This window comes from Ursus arctos, unplaced genomic scaffold, assembly GCF_023065955.2.
Source record: "Ursus arctos isolate Adak ecotype North America unplaced genomic scaffold, UrsArc2.0 scaffold_14, whole genome shotgun sequence".
In the NCBI taxonomy this organism is placed as follows: Eukaryota; Metazoa; Chordata; class Mammalia; order Carnivora; family Ursidae; genus Ursus; species Ursus arctos.
This window is the reverse complement of record NW_026622808.1, coordinates 1,674,083-1,691,291: the sequence shown is the minus strand read 5'-3', so window position 1 is coordinate 1,691,291 and position 17,209 is coordinate 1,674,083. Positions and strand designations below refer to the sequence as shown.

Sequence of the window (17,209 nt, the reverse complement as noted above, 5' to 3'; positions counted from 1 at the left end):
CTGCTCGCCTCCTCCCCGTTTCATACCACAGGTGTCTGTCCCGGCGAGAGAGGTGGGCTTTGGCATCCTAAATGCTCAGCCTACTAACTGTGTGACTGTAAGAAGTCACAACCTTTCCGATACAGGACTTCCTGTCTCTCTAAAAGGGGCGCTGATGGGGGGCCTGCAGGGCCGTGATGGAGTTTGGGGGGCAGGGGAGGCGGAGTGTGCACAACACCACCACGTGCCCCATTTATGAGAGTTAGGGAAAGTATTACCATGGGCAAAAGAGGCTTCCGGTCCATGAAACACCAACATAACCCACATTGTGAATCCACTCTTAACCACAAAATAACGCACTCCTCACCAAGTCTAACCGGGACCGGGGGGCACACAGGGGCCAGGGCAGCGGTGCCCAGAGCCGTGGCGGTTACCTCGTCGATGGCAGACTCTTCAATCAGCCGGGGAGCATCTGACGACAACAAGCCGTGAGTCGCCATCACAAAGATCTTATACGCGCCCCTTTCCTTCAGGGTCTCTGCTGCGGCGAGGAAGCTGTCCACGTCATCGATGATGTCATCCTGTCACGTCACAGAGGGAGCAACAGGTACATGAATGGGGGTGCCAAGGCGGGTTCACACAACCGGGGAAAAGAAAGGGTGTCATCCCACTCCAGCAGATCTGCTGTCCTGTCGGACACATCCAGGTGGCTCGGTGACACAGCCCATCACCGTGTCCCCACTGCATTCCCTGAAGGCCTCTCAGCCACACCGGGGCTCCCTGGGGCTGCCATCTCCGCATTATCCCTCGTGGGTCCAGAACTGTGCCCTCAGCAGGCAGGGCTCCAGAAATGTTCATTGAAGGCTTTTTACCCCCAAGATTTTATTTATTTATTTGACAGAGAGCAGCAGAGGGAGAGGGAGAAGGAGACTCCCCTCTGAGCAGGGAGACCAATGCAGGACTGGATCCCAGAAGCCTGGGATGATGACCTGGACTGAGGCACCCAGGCACCCCATGAAGGGTTTTTGTTTTTTTGAGATGCATAATAAAACTGTCAGAAAGCGCTTGACTCTAGCCAGTACTTCCCTCTTTTCCTGTTGGTTTCCCTCATTTTCCGACTTTACTTCACTGGGCACACGGGAAACATACTTTTTACATACGGCTTTATAACGGGAAAGCCAGTAATAGTATTTTAACAAAATACTCAGTCCAGTGGTATCCCACCTATGCACCACAGGCTCCCAGTATGCAAAATCACAAGCACTGGGGAGAACGTGGGGGCCCCACAAAGGAGTCCTGGTTAACTGGTGCGGCCACTCTGGGAACAGTTTGGCCCCAGTCAGGAAAGTTGGAAATGTGTGTCCCAATATGTATTGGTCTCCGCCCCAGGTTCCTGGCACAGAGCTCCTAAAACCCTTGTAAATCCCTAAGTGGTAAGAGCGCTAGGAGCGTCTTTTATTCTAATGGGCTGACTCCCGGTGGGCTCCTGAATGGGGGGCTGGTCACAGCAAAGACCACACCATGAGAAGCTTGGAATTTCCAGCCCCCCAACCCCCATTCTCCAGAGAGGGGAGAGGGGCTGAAAATGGAGTTAACGATCCATCATGCCTACGTGATGAAAATCCCGAAAGTACAGGGTTTGGAGAGCTTCCAGACTGGTGAACACATCTACACACTGGGAGGGTGACGTACCCCAACTCCACAGGGACAGAATATTCTGTGCTCTGGACCCTCCCAGACCTCGCCCTATGCATCTTTTCATCGGTACCCTTTATGACATCCTTTAATAAACTGGTCAATACAAGTGTTTCCCTGAGTTCTGTGAGCCGCTCTAGCAAATTAATCTGACCTGAGAAGGGGGTCATGGGAATCTCTGATTTGTGGCCAGATCGTACAGAAGCTGTGGGTAACCCGGGGCTGTACTTGCAAATGGTATCTGAAGTAGGGTGGGAGCAGTCTTGTGGGCCTGCCCCTTAACCCGCGGGGCTCTGACACTAGCTCTGGGTAGACAGTGTCAGAATGGAGTTAAGTTGGGGCGCCCGGGTGGCTCAGTTGGTTAAGTGTCTGACTCCGGCTCAAGTCATGATCTCGGGGTCCCCTGCACTCTCTCTCTGCACCCCTCCTCCCACTCATGCTTTCTCTCTCTCAAGTAAAATCTTAAAAAAAAAAAAAAAAAGATCTGAATTAAATTGTAGGACCAGCAGCTGGCATCACAGAGAAAAATCTCCACACATTTGTGTGAGCTGTACAGGGGATACGCAGGAGAGAGACACAGGAAGTGGAAAACGGAGTCTTTCCTATCACACCCAGGCTACCAAAGTTATTTTAAGCCCACTAGGGTATGAAGCATCGTCTAGACTTGAATAAGTACTCACGCATTTATTTTATATGCATATATATTATTCCTTTCAAATGTATAATGATATTACTCTGCTCAGAGAAGAAAAACATAGATATTACTTTAAAAGTGCTAATGGCAAAATGGTACAGCCACTCTGAAATAGAGTTTGACAGGTTCTTATAAAATTGTATTAGCATTCACCGTGCGTGGCGGCGTTCTGTATCTGACTGGTGGCGGTTACACAAAGCCCCATGTGTGATACGCCTGCACACGTCCACACGCACACACGTCACGCTGGGGCTATCGGAAGCAGCTGTGCGGGTGGTGGTGTGAATTTCCAGACTGTTACGGCACCACAGTCAAGCAAGGAGGAGGAAGCTTCATCAAGAGAACACGAAACTTCCCTGTATAACTGGGGGGGGGGGGGGGGGGGCTACCTCCTATCAATCAAAATTACTTCAAAATAAAAAGGTTGTTTTTTCAAAAAAAGGCAGTAGAAAGGGGGCAAAAACATTACTGAATTCACAGCATCTTGTTATTACAGATTTTAAGGAATAAATTCATGGGCAGTTATTACCCTAGAGGGTGACATCAGAGATTGCGTAATTCAGAAAAGATTCTGTAATTCGGAAACTCACAAGCAAGATCACAAGCACTGGGGAGAACGTGGGGCCCCCACTACGGAGTCTTGGTTAACTTGGCCATTCTGGGAACAGTTTGTCCCCAGGCAGGAAAGCTGGAAAGGTGTGTGCCTTCCAACCCAATGACCCCACCCCCCGCTACCAAGAAGTTTTACATGTATGCTCCAGAAAATAGCCACAAGACTGCTCAGAGCAGCAGTGTCTGGAAATAGAGAAACTGTATGTTCAGTGCCTGGAGAACAGATCGGTGAACTGTGTCGTGGTTGTACCAGGAAGAGCGCACAGCAGCGAAGAGAAATAATGAGCACCCACAAGTTACTACATGGAGAACCTTCAAAACAGCGCTGAACGGAAGTCATAAAGTACACAAAGACTTCATTACACAAACATCAAAAATGGGAAAAACAGAACCACCTAGCATTTAGGGATACATGCGTTCACGGCAGCCTGTAACAGCAAGTAAGGGCATGAATGGTGACTTTTGGATTGCTGACAACCTCTGGGGGGAGGAGAGAGAAGAGAGACCAGGGAAGAATGAGGCAGCCTCATGGCGACAGGATGACGTTGTTTCCAAGCTGAGTAGTGGGGTACACACACGTTCCTATTATTGTTGTTTTAATGACACAGGCATTAAATGTGGAGCACAAGAGGATGTGTGTTTTAAACAGTTATCAATTTTGTACCCTACCTTTATCACAAAACAATTTCACGTGGTATGACAGACAGACCGAAGTAAACATTTAGCACAAGGTACCAACTTAAATGAGACTTACCTGCCACACCGCTATCCCCACACCACTAACAAATAATTCAACAGAACAGCAATGGCAAATACAACAACTCATAATAATAAGAGAAGTCTACATACCACAATGATGGCGATCCTTCCTCCCACATCGCCAACAACTGTGATTGGGGGCTTCTCTTTAGGAATCAGCACTGGTCAGAATAAAACACACACACAAAAATTTCTATATTAAAGCCTTTAAAAAGTTCATGTTTCACGATAAAAAGACCCAAGAAACTAGAAACAGATGGGAACTTCCTCAACCTGAAAAAGGGCAACTGTGAAAAACTCACAGCTGACATCATACTTGTGAAAGACTGAACCCTTTCCCCCAACATCCGGAACAAGACAAGGACGTCTGCTCCCATCACTGCTACTCGACACTGTACTGGATGTGCTAGCCAGGGCAATTAGGCAAGAAAAAGAAATAAAAGGTACCCAGACTGGACAGAAAGAAGTAAAACTATCTCTGTTAGCAAATGACATGATCCTACATATAAAAAATACTAAAGAATCCACAAAGAACCCTCACAGCTAATACACCAATTCACCATAGCTGCAAGGTAACACACAAAAATCAGCTGTTTTTACACACCAGCAATGAACAGTCTGAAGAAGAAATTAAGACAACTCCACGTGTAAAAGCACTGAAAAGAATAAAATACCTAAAAATAAACATAAAGGAATGGAAAGACATCCCATGTTCATGGATCAAAGCATTAGTACTGTTAAGATGGCAATGCTCCCCAAAGTGATCTAGAGATTCAATGCAATCCTTATCAGAATCCCAACTGCTTTTCTGGAAGAAATGACCTAGCCTAAAATGCTAAAATATGGAAATACAAGAGACCCTGGATAGCCACAAAAATCGTTTAAAAAGAAAGAATGAAGGTGCAGGACTCACACTTCCCTATTTCAGAACTTATTACAAAGCAACAGTAATCAAATGTAGTACCGGCGTAAGAATGGAGACCTATAGATCAATGGCACAGAACTGAGTGTCTGCAAATAAACCCAAACATCTACAGTCAACTGATTTTCCCCCAGCTTTTTTGTGATGTCATTGACATATAACACTGTTACAACATAAAGATCTGATACACGTGCCTACTGCAAAATGATTACCACAATAAGATTAGTTAACATATCCATCACTTCACATGATTACAATTGTGTGTGTGTGTGGTGAGAACCTTTAAGATTTCCTCACTTAGAAGCACCTGGGTGGCTCAGTCAGTTAAGCACCTGCCTCCCGTTCAGGTCATGATTCCGGGGCCCTGGGATCAAGCCCCATGGCAGGCTTCCTGCTCAGCAGGGAGTCTGCTTCTCCCTCTCCCTCTGCCTGCCACTCCCCACTGTTCGTGCTTTCACTCTCTCAAATAAATGAGTAAATCTTAAAAAAAAATCTACACTCTTAGTACCTTTCACGTATATAACACAGTATTATTAATTACAGTCACCATGCTATACGTTAGATTCCCGAGGTTGTTCATTTTATAGCTGGAAGTTTGTACCCTTTGACCAACATCTCTCCATTTCCTCTACCACCCCCAGGACCCGGCAACTACCATTCTATTGTCTGTTTCTATGAGCTCGACTTTTTCCTTTAGATTCCACAAGTGACATCATACAGTATTTGTCTTTCTCTGACTTATTTCACTTAGCACAATGTTCTCAAAGTCCATCCGTGTTGCCATAAGTGGCAGGATTTCCTTTTGATGGCTGAATAATAGTCCACTGTATAGATGCACATTTTCTTTAATCATTCAACCACTGAAGGACACTTAGAATTGATTTTTGACAAGGGTGCCAAGACCATTCAGTGGGGAAAGTACAGACTTTTCAACAAGTGGTGCTGGGAAAACTGGAAATCCACATGTAAACGGATGAAGTTGTGCTCTTACTTCACACCATATTCAAAAATTAACTCAAAATGGATCAAAGACCTAAAAATACGAGCTAAAGCTATAAAACTCTAAGTAGAAGACACGAGAGTGCATCTTCATGACCTTGGATTTGGCAAAGGATTCTTCGCTATGACACCAAAAGATAAGCGATAAACTAAAAAAGAGAGAAGCTGGATTTCATCAAAATGAAAGCCTCTGTGCGTCGAAAGCCGCTATCAAGAAAGTGAAGACAAACTACACCCTGAGAGAAAATACACATACTTCCTACTAAGAGCTGAATGTCCGGAATATATAAAGACGTCTCGCAATTCAACTATAAAAGGACAAACAAATCCATTTAAAAATAAGCAAAAAATCTGAAAAGACATTTCTTCCAGAAGATACACAAATGGACAAGCACGTGAAAACATGCAACGTCATTAGGGAAATGCAGGTCAAAACTATGACGAGGTACCACTTCAACCCACTAGGACGACAATCATCCAAAAAAATCAGAAAATAAGCGTTGGTAAGGATGTGGAGAAACCAGAACCTTAAACCTTTGCTGGTAGGAATGTAAAATGGTGCGGCTGCGGTGGAAAACGGATTGCTGGCTCCTCAAAAAGCTAAACACAAAATTACCATATGATCCAGCAATCGTAAACCTAGCTATAGACCCTGGAGAAATGAAATCGTTTCTCGTGAACACTGCACGTGAACAAACGTCACAGCCTCATAGCCAAAGGCAGAAACAACTCCAGAGTCCATCAGCGGATGAATGCATAAACACACCGTGGCATAGCCATACACGATGGAATATTATTCAGCCATCAAAAGGAATTAAGTCCTGATACGTACATACAAAGACATGAGCGAACGGTAAAGACATTATACTTAGTCAAAGAAACTGGACACAGAAGGTCACAGACTGGATGATTCCATTTATGTGAAATGTCCAGAACAGGAGAATTCATAAGAACAGAAAGCAGACTGGTGGGGAAAGGGCGCGTGGGGAGTGATCATTTAAGAGGTAAGGGTGTTTCTCTGGGGTGATAAAAGGTCTGAAACTAGGAAGATATGGTGGTTGCACAGGACTACAAAAGTACTAAATGCCAGTGAACTGCATACTTGAAAACAACTGATTCGGGGGCGCCTGGGTGGCTCAGCCGTTAAGCGTCTGCCTTCGGCTCAGGTCATGATCCCGGGGTTCTGGGATCGAGCCCCGCATCGGGCTCCCAGCTCGGCGGGGGGCCTGCTTCTCCCTCTCCCACTCCCCTTGCTTGTGTTCCCTCTCTTGTTGTCTTTCTCTGTCAAATAAATAAACAAAATCTAAAAAAAAAAACACTTAAAATAAAAAAAAACAGCTGATTCTATGTTATGTGACTTTCACTTCAATTTTTATTTTTTATTTTATTTCTTTATTTTTAAAGATTTTATTTATTTATTTGTCAGACAGAGCACAAGCAGGGGGAGTGCCAGGCAGAGGGAGAAGCAGACTCCCCGCCCGGCAGGGAGCCCAATGTGGGGCTCGATCCCAGGACCCCAGGATCATGACCTGAGCTGAAGGCAGACGCTTCACTGACTGAGCCACCCAGTCATCCCTCACTTCAGTTTTTAAAGAAAGGTCAGTGTCACTAAGGAAAAAAAGTACAAGTGCTCTAGATCAGGGCTTCTCAACCTGGGCACCTTTGTCATTTTGGGTCAGATAATTCTTTGCAGTGGGAGCTGTCCTGTGTGTTACAGGATGTTTACGGCCTCCTTGACCCCCTCGATTGTGACCACCAAAAATGTCTGCAGACATCTCCAAATGTGCTCAATGGGACAAAATCTATGGCACCCCTGCCCCCCCCCCCCCCCCCCCCGTTGAGAACCAATGCTGTGGATGAAAGAGGCTAAAGACATATGGCAACTGAATGTAATGTGATCCCAGGTGGCGGGGGACGGGGAGGAGGACCACCGAAATATAAAACCAAGCAAAGCAAGACAGATCCCCAAACTGAAGTAATTTCTTACACTTTCCACACTTCCTTTCCCAGGCACCTGAGTCCAGGACTGGGGAAAGAGTACAACGGTGTAGCCTATAGGGAATCAACCTGACGGAGAGCCATACGAACAGTCTTACCTTTGGATTCATAAATCTTACTTTTAGAAACTTACAACGAAGAAGCCCAGGTACAGAAAAAGTGTTAACCCACATACGTGCACTGCAACATTATACTGGCAAAGAACAGGTGAAGACACCAGGGCGCCTGCGTGGCTCAGTGGGTTAAGCATCTGCCTCTTCGTTTTGGCTGGGGTCATGGCCTCAGGGTCATAAGATCGAGCCCTGCATGGGGCTCCGCACTCAGTGCAAGGCCTGCTGGAGATTCTCTCCCTCTCCCTCTGCTCCTACCACCCCTCTCCCCGCTCACTCTCTCTTTAAAATAAATAAAATCGTAAAAAAAAAAGGGGGGGGGCGCCTGGGTAGCGTAGTCGTTAAGCGTCTGCCTTCGGCTCAGGGCGTGATCCTGGCGTTATAGGATCGAGCCCCACATCAGGCTCTTCTGCTGGGAGCCTGCTTCTTCCTCTCCCACTCCCCCTGCTTGTGTTCCCTCTCTCGCTGGCTGTCTTTCTGTTAAGTGAATAAATAAATCTTAAAAAAAAAAACAGGTGGAAACAAATACCCTCTAGACCCTGGTTGGGCGTAGGTTTCAGCCACAGCCGTACGACGGGATATTCAACAGCTGTGAAATATGCCGTTCGTGCACGTTTTCAGTCAGCTGGGAGAAGGCGTGTGGCGGAGCGACACGTGCATTCTGTCCCCACCTGCAGCGCCGCCCCGTAGCCCAAGGACGGCAAGCACGGGAGGAGGCCCACCGAGAGAGAAAAATGCTGTGTGTCTGGGTTTAGCGCCGAGGAGCGTTTTCCTCCTTTATGCACCGTCATGTTTTGAGTATTTGTATAATGTGCTCCTACTCTGGAAAAGTTGTGCTTTCTTTCTTAGTTGGCATTCTCCCTCTGTAAGAAGCCAGAAACTGCAAACTAATTTTCTGAATCTAATGCTAAGCATCAAAATCTTCTGACGTCATCACCATCTCAAAATGTATGCGTGAGACGCCATAGAAACACGCTTTCCTCTGCCTGCATGTGTCTCCGTGCATCGGTCCACTTGCCACCACCTTAGACAGGTCCAGAGGGCCAGGCCAGCACACGTGAAAAAAACGTCCAACATTTGGGATCTGTGGAATGAAAGTTCTGCTGTATCTACCCCTCAAATCCTCTAGTGTTTACTGCTTGAGTCAAAATGTACACACAGAAATATAATTACAACCGTGAGTGAAACAAGCTGAAACATAAAGAGCAAATAAGTACATAAAGGAGATGTCAGGAAGTCCTGGCCCCTCGTTCTCAGGTGGGAGACCGGCAGCCCTGTCTCTGCAGTCCAGAAATGACTAGCTAAGACGGCACTTGAATCTAAAGACTGCTGACACGTTCCTGAATGTAGCTGGCGTCATTGCAAAGCTGAATAGGAAAGTGCTCCCCCCACCCCGCCCCCATGCTCAGGGAAAGGGCTCATCCCTGTAGAGTCTAGAGGGCTGCCTGACACGAGCCCCTCACTGAGCAGACGTGGCTCCTGAAAGGAAGACCAGCCACAGGCCTGGGAGCCCAGCAGCCTTGCAGCTGGTACGTGTGCTAATGCGGGGCCTGATGAGCGAATCCCGAACCCTAGCTCCATCCACCAGCTCTCAATTAAACTGATTAATAACAAAGATCTTTCACATTATGGTTTTCACATCAAGAGTGTGTGTCCTTCACATTCCCAGCGTACCTCGGCTCCCATTCGCCCCATTCCAGGGGGCAGGCGGCCGCTGGGTTGACAGCACAGCCGGACCCAGCACAGTCCGAGATCAAAGCCCTCCCCCTGGGCATCTGTGTAACTTCATCAGCCTCGCAAATCTGTCTTCCCCATCTCTTGCCTCTCTTCCCTGCAATCTATCCCAACACTCGATGCAGGCCTGGACTTCTGAAGACACCTGCCCGCAGCTCCAAAGAACTTTGCAGCCTTTTGTAATGCAAGTATATGAACTGGCATTTACAATCTTTCCTCCCAAGGACCTTCCAGTAGTCAGGGTGATGTCCTTCCAGGTCACACCATACCTGGACACAGACCCCAGCTCTTGCCTCCAGAGCCTGCTCCCTTGCCCCGAAGGCTGTCCTGGCACCCTGATCTAACCAACGCCTGAACTCTGCCTCTCTCCACCTCAGCCCGCTGAGATCCCCAGGCCCAATCTCAGCTTCCTCCCCACCGCCCCAACACAGCTTTCCTTCTCTCAAGTGTTCTCTCTTTGCAAATGAGCAAACTCCCAGGCAAAGCAAGAACCCAAAGGGGGCATAAAAATGATTCTCAAGCTGAAGGCACTGGAGCTCCTGAAATCCCTTCCTTCCAGTCTAAAAGCAGAGCCCCCCAAAAGAACTGGAAAGAATTCAAATGTCATAAACCCCCTTCCGGAACAACCAGGGAAGACTGACTTACCACCCAGACTAGAATTCTGCACCACAGGCAGACAGACACAGTCACAAAACCATCCGACTCCCTTCTGTGTTAACGGCCCTTCTTCACTCCTAAAAGTCACGTATTTCCCAGCTTCCCCTGTTAAGATGCCCCCAATCCTAAACCCTGTCTTGTCTTGGGCTAATCTATCTTTTGTGATATTTGCAGGCCCCTAAGCCTGAATCTAAAGGGGGCAGAGGAAAAGTTTTTCCTCCCCAACAGACTCAAAGGCAGTATTTTTTTTTTTTTAGTTGAAAAGATGTTAGTAAAGCACAAAGGAAGTTTCTTAAAAACAGAAACAAATTCACACATAACTGCCCCCCTCCCCGGTCACCACACTGTCACCTTTCCTATTTCCTCCGGGGCCTCACACAAGCACAGGTATACTACTATTCTGCCAATTCCAGTATTTTCCAGATTTTTCTGTTGTATCCAGCTAGGCTCAATTATTTCACTGGGCTGCATAATTAGTTGTGCTGATACAAGATAAGTTATCAAGGCCCACCCACTACTAAGACATTTCGACGTTTCCAATATTGTGCATTCAAAGTAACACTGTTAGTGAATAACTTGCACAGTTTTTTGCTTGTGTTAAACTCTCCTCTAGGATAGATATACTGCTGAGTGAATGGATGAAATTCGCTGAAATGACAGAACTGAGCCTTTTCCTAGTTCTTGCTGTGATCACACAGACTGCTTCTAGAAGGTTCTACGATCCACAGGGCTATCAGAAATGCATCTGTTACGACAGGGCCGGGAAAGGTATTATTAATCAGTTCTTGCCAACGTCAAAAAACAAGAGGCCATTCACAGTGGGAAGACGACACACTCAGGCAGCCTTAAAAGCAAAGAGGAAAGTGACAAAGAGGGGCCGGCACACTTACTGGGGATCTCCAGGCTGGGGTGGATGGCAGCTACACTCCTGACCATGGGCGGGGAGTGCCGTCCATCCACCAGGTCGGACTCGGCGTCCTGCGCTTCTCCGTGAATCACCGCGATTCCCAGTCGCAGGCGCTCCGCGAAAGACTGCGCCCTGGGGGAGAGCATGAGACATGGTTCAGAAAGCACACAGCCTCCGTTTCCTGACGTTCATGGGAGGAACATTCGAGAACAGACATCCAGTGTAGTTTCCGAGAGGACTGATGAAAAGAAAGAGAAAATAATCTTCGAGTCCTAGGATCCAGGACAAAGTGTGGGGACCCAAGGTGACGAGCACGTTGCTCTGGCAGCGGGCACCAGTGGCCGGCCAGCAGCACCTGCACTCACTCTGCTAGGCCACACCTTCCTCGCTTCTAATGGCTAATCCACCTCGCCAGGCACTTAATAGTGAGAACCAACCACAGGGGCCACAGGGGGCAAAGGGCATTAAATACTACTCCTCAAGGTCGTAAGCGTCAATTTTTACGTTTTACTGAAATACAAGGGAGACCCAACAAACCATACAATCTCATAAGCTCTGATGTACACACACATCCATGTAAAGCGTCAGCACAACGAAGCCAATGAAAATATCTGTCACTGCCACACACGTCCTTGTGCCCCTTGGTAACTCCTTCCAGCACCAGGCAACCAATAATCTGCTTTCTGGCACCAGAGTTTGACCTTTTCTAGAATTTCGTGAGTGGTACTGGAGTATGTCGTCATTTCCTGTCTTCCTTTGCTCACTGAGGAGAACATTCTGGAGATTCATCCACATTGTACGCCACATCCACAGGCCGTCCCTTCACACCGCAACAGCCCAGTGTCTGGGGCTCCCAGAGTTTGTTCATTTACGTGATACATTCCTGAGTTGCTTCCAGTTCTGAACCATGACAAAACTGCTTTGAACATCCATGTACAGATCTCTACGTGGACTCAGAGTCCTTTCCTTTCTCTTGGGTAAAACCCTAGGAGTAGAATGGCTGGATCATAGGGTAAGGCATTTAGCTAACTCTCTAAAAAGCCTTCAGACTGTTCTGCAAAGTGGTTACACCCTCTTACATCCCCCTGAGCAGGGCACGAGGGTCCCGGGGCCTCCGCACCGCACCGACATGTGCTGTGGCCGATTTCAAATGCTATCCATTCCAATGGTGCGTAATGGTACCTCACTGTGCTTTCCGTTGGGATTTCCCTCGAAACAAACAGTGCCGGACATCTTTCCCGTGCTTATGAGCCATCCCAATATATACTGTGATAAAGGGTCTGTTTATCTTTTGCCAACTTTTTCACTTGGGCTGCTAGTTCTCTTACTAAGCTTTGGGAATTCTTTATATCTTCTGAATGCAAGTTCTTTTTTTAGAAGTTTATTTATTTAATTGTTTAAGTGATCTCTCCACCCAACGTGGGGCTTGAACTCATGATCTCAAGATGAAGAGTCGCATGCTCGTCCGACTGAGCCAGCCGGGTGCCCCTGGATAAAAGTTCTTCCTCAGATACATGCGTTACAAAGACTTTCTCCCCAGTCTGTGCCTTCTGTCATTCTCCTAGTAATGTCTTCTGAAGAGTCGTTTCACTTTTGATGATGTCTGACGATTTTTTTCTTATAAAATGTACTTTGGTGTCGTATTTAAAAAATTTGTGGCCAACCAAAGTCACAAAGATTTTTCTCCTATGTTTTCCTCCAGAATTTTTACGGTTTTGGGTTATACACTTAGTTACAGGTTCACTCGGAGTTGATGTTTGTATATGATGTGAAATATGGCTCAAAATCATTATTTTGTACGTGAACAGCCAGCCATTCCAACGCCATTCGTGAAAAGGACTATCTTTTCTCCGCTGTATTGCTTTTGCACCTTTGCTGGAAACCAGCATTCTAGATACGCATAGATCTGTTTTTGGACTCGAGTCTGTTCCACTGTTCTGTTTTTCTGTCTTTACCCCAAAGCTACGTAATCACGGTTGCTTTCGCTTTCCAGTAAGTCTTGACTTCAGTGTGAGGTCTCCCACTTCGTTATCCTTCCTCAAAGTCTAAGTAGCACCTATACATGCACTGAGTGGGTGGGCAAGTCCATCGCAGTCCCACTTGGCCAACACCCAAATCCCATAATCCCTGGTGTGGGAAACAGCCAAAGAAGTGATTAGTGGCCCCACTACCTTGCAGGAGACAACACACAGCTGCCTCACCGTGGACCCCTTTCTTCAACCCCTCTCGTCTGTGAGAGATAAGAAATGCTGACCTCCTAGCTAGAGACGATCAGAGGAAGTAACGCCGATGTCTTCACACCAGCTGCTGTGACAGAATACCACAGACTGGGGGTGCCTGAACAACAGAAATGGGTTTCGCACAGCTCTGGAGGCTAGAAGCCCAAGACGAGGGCACGGCAGAGCCGGTGCTCGGTGACGTCCTGGTTTGCAGATGGCCCTTGTCTCTACGGTGCCCTCGCGCAGCAGAGGGCAGAGAGCCAGTAAACACTTGACTCTTCTCACAAGAGCACCAATCCCAGACAGGAGGGCTCCACCTTCATGACCTGATCACTTTCCAAAGGCCTCACCTCCTAATACCATTACATTGGGGGTTAGGATTTCAAGATGAATTCTGGGGGGACACACACACTCCATCCATGATTGTAGCGAAAACATCTGACACTACACATAAGCTCCCTGAAGGGATCTTCTCAGGCCTCATCAGACCCGACGCAATAAACATGTGAATGGATAAATGACAACACGGGGGGCGCCTGGCTGGCTCAGTCGGTGAAGCGCCTGCCTTCAGCGCAGGTCGTGATCTCGGGGTCCCAGGATCGAGTCCCTCATGGGGCTCCCTGCTCAGCGGGGAATCTGCTTCTCCCTCTCCCTCTCCCTCTCTGCTTTCCCTCTCTCTCTCTCAAATAAATAAATGAAATCTTAAAAAAAAAAATGACAAACACTGTAGTGAAGCTGACCCTTGAAACAACACAGGTTTGAACTGCACAGGCTCATTTACGGGTAGATTTTTTTTAATAAATACAGTGCAATGATGTAAATGTATTTTCTCTTCTGATTTTAATACCATTTTCTTTTCCCTGCCTTACTCGTAGTAAGAATACAGTATACAATACAAATGACAAAGTATCTGTTAATTGACTGTTTATGGTCTCAGTAAGGTTCTAGTCAACAGTAGTCTATTAGTAATTACGTTCTGGGGGAGTCAAAGGTTGTGCGTGGATTTCTGAAGCACGGGGGGCAGTGGGGTGGGCGCCCTAAGACCCGTGTTGCTCAGGAGTCAACTGTACTAACAAAAGCCAAATAAACTGAGCCAGAGGTTACCACAAAAATAATATCTCATCAACAAATGGTATGAGATGTAAAGTGAGCATTAAGTTTCGAGAAGCCTATCCATACGGGCGAGACAAAGGAAAATTCGTCAGATTCTTTGGGTATTTAGTGGGGGAAAAAAGTATCAAAATGCACCATTGCCACTTCTGCTTCCGCTAAGATGGGAGAACTCCTGCTGCGAAGTACAACTAAACCCGGGATATCATATACGAAACAAATGTCAGACGTCTCTAAAGGTGGAGAGGAGAACACAGACTGTCTGGGGCCTTGAGACTGCTGGAATGACAAGGTGGTCATTCTTCTGGCCTTTTTGTCTCATTATCACAGACTTGCAGCTGGAGAAGCAGGCAACCCCAAAATGCCAACAGGCACATACCAAAAAAGCCCAAACAAAAGCCTGCTTTCTCTAGCCACAGGACCAAGAAAGGGGCAGCCTCCCAAGTCAGAAAATATTAACACAGTAAGTGCCCTGCTCCGGCCAACCGCCACAGAAAAGCCAGCTACACCACTCCCGACACGAGCAAAGGTCAAGTAGGGGGTCTACCCTTCCTCCCTTGCCAGGCTATAATGATGAGCCCCAAACACTCCAACGGGGCAGTTTCAGAGAAGGCCAAGGAGGGAGCTGGGACTTTCAACCCTACCGAGCGGTAATGACCCCCCACCCCCCAGTGTCAGTGCAGCGTGAACCCTGGACTTCCAACCCCACTCAGCAGTAAAGAGATGCCTTTCCCTCTCTCCTCTGAGGTGGTGTCAGGGGAGGCCTCGTGGAGTCAGGACTCTCACCAACCCAGTGGTAATGAGGCCACTCCCCACTTGGTGTCAGTAGAGGGGTCACAGGGAGAGTACTCCCACTTCCACCTACTTGTGGGTGTTCTGATCTGATTCTTACTACAAAGCTACAGTAATCAAACCAGTGCGGTATTGACATACAGACAACAGGACAGATCCGAGAGTCCAGAAATAAACACAAACATTTATGGCCAACTGACTCTGGATGAGAATACCAAAGCCATTCAAGGGGGAGAGAACAGTCTTTTCAAGAAATGGTTCGGACGACCAGATGATCTGGTGGGAAAGAAAGAAGCTGGACCCTGACGCCTCCCTCCATATAAAAAAATGAACTCAACATGCATCAACCACCTAAACTGAGAGCTAAAGCTAAACCACCGGGAGAAAACTTAACGACCTTGGATTTAGCAAAGGCTTCTTATATAAGATGCCAGAAGCAAAAGCAGTAACAACACAGCTAACCCGGACTTCATAAAAATTAAAAACTTTTGTGTGTTGAGGGCATCATCAGGACAGGTAAAAGAAGGATGCTTGGATGGCTCAGTGGGTTAGGCGTCTGCCTTCGGCTCAGGTCATGATCCCAGGGTCCTGGAACTAAGCCCCGACTCGGGCTCCCTGATCAGCGGGGAGTCTGCTTCTCTCACTGCCTGCTGTTCCCCCTGCTTGTAATTTCTCTCTCTGACAAATAAATACAGTCTTAGAAAAAAACAAAACAAAAACACAAAGGCAAAAGGCAAAAGGCAACAAACAGAATGGGGTAAAACATTTGCAAATCTTCTATCTGATAAGGACCTAGTATCCAGAATATATAAAGAACTCCTACAACTCAACCACAAAAAAACAAACAATCCAATTAAAAAATGTGCAAAAGACTTGAACAGGCATTTCTCCAAAGATACACCAATGGCCAATAAGCACATGAAAAAACATTCAACATCCTTCGTCGTTAGAGAAGTGCAAATCAAAACCACAGTGAGAGACCACTTACTTCACACCCACCAGGATGGCCATAACAATAGTAATAATAATAATAAAACAGAAAACACGTGTTGGTAAGAATGTGGAGGATTCACATTCCTGGTGAGAATGTGAAATGGTATAGCTGCTGTAGTTTAGCGGTCCCTCAAAAACGTAAGCGTAGAATCGCCATACACCCAGCACTTTTAATCCTTGGTACACATCCACGAGAAATGAAAACATACATCGACACAGCCACTTGTACACAAATGTTCACAGCAGAACTCTTCATAACAGCCAAAAGGGGACAATAACCCAAATGCCCTTCAATACGGGAACGGATAAACAGTGTGGCTTACCCACACGGTGGATATTAATCAGCTGTAAAAAGGAATAAATGACTGATAACACTACGATGTGGATGAACCTGGGAAACAGGACGCTATGAGAAAGAAACCATGCCCAAAAGGCCATGTACTGTACGATTCAATTTATACGAAACGTCCAAGATAGGCAAATCCAGAGACAGAACGCAGATTGGTGGTTGCCGGGGGCTGGGGAGAGAAGCGCATGGAGAGTGATTTCTTGATGGGCACGGGGTGTTCCTCTAGAGAAAAAGCTTTGAAACCTGAGAGGGGTGGTGGCTGCACAACACTGTGAAGGCAGGAGCCGCCAACGAATTATATACTTTAAAATGATTAATTACACCTTGTGTGATTCTCACCTTAACAACAACTAAAAGTCTGTATATCAGACAAATTACTACATTAAAACTGATCCAGCACAATGCCTGGGAAAGTGTCTGAGAGGCTTGCACTTCAAAATGAGTCATGGTTTACGATGACTTCATCAAATGGACGATATAAGATTCCAGCGATAGAGCTTCTCGAAGGAAGTGTGGTGTGGGCACAGCCTTGGCTGCAATGGACACGGTGACTTTATGTTTTTATCACAAGTGCCAGCCCAATTTATTTACTATCCTAAATGTCCTTCATCATTTATAATGGAAAACTGCTTACTGAAATGCCTTTCAAATCACCGGCCTCCTGTCTGCAAGCTCTCCCT

General features: G+C 46.8%; 1 protein-coding gene across 6 annotated transcripts in view; it reads right to left on the bottom strand.

Annotated features, from left to right (window-relative positions):
* The window catches only part of PRPSAP2 (phosphoribosyl pyrophosphate synthetase associated protein 2), a 51,145-nt gene that overhangs the window by 8,725 nt on the left and 25,211 nt on the right, over window positions 1–17,209 (bottom strand). For all 6 annotated transcript variants that reach the window (XR_007191772.2, XR_006411866.3, XR_007191773.2 and 3 more), the window contains 3 exons: window positions 11,050–11,198; window positions 3,830–3,900; window positions 414–560 (listed from right to left, as the gene is read on the bottom strand). Coding sequence is in view for 3 of the 6 variants with exons in the window: in XM_026521125.4 (XP_026376910.1) it covers window positions 414–560; window positions 3,830–3,900; window positions 11,050–11,198 (367 nt within the window). In the remaining 3 variants the exon portion in view is untranslated. The remainder of the gene's footprint in view (window positions 1–413; window positions 561–3,829; window positions 3,901–11,049; window positions 11,199–17,209) is intronic.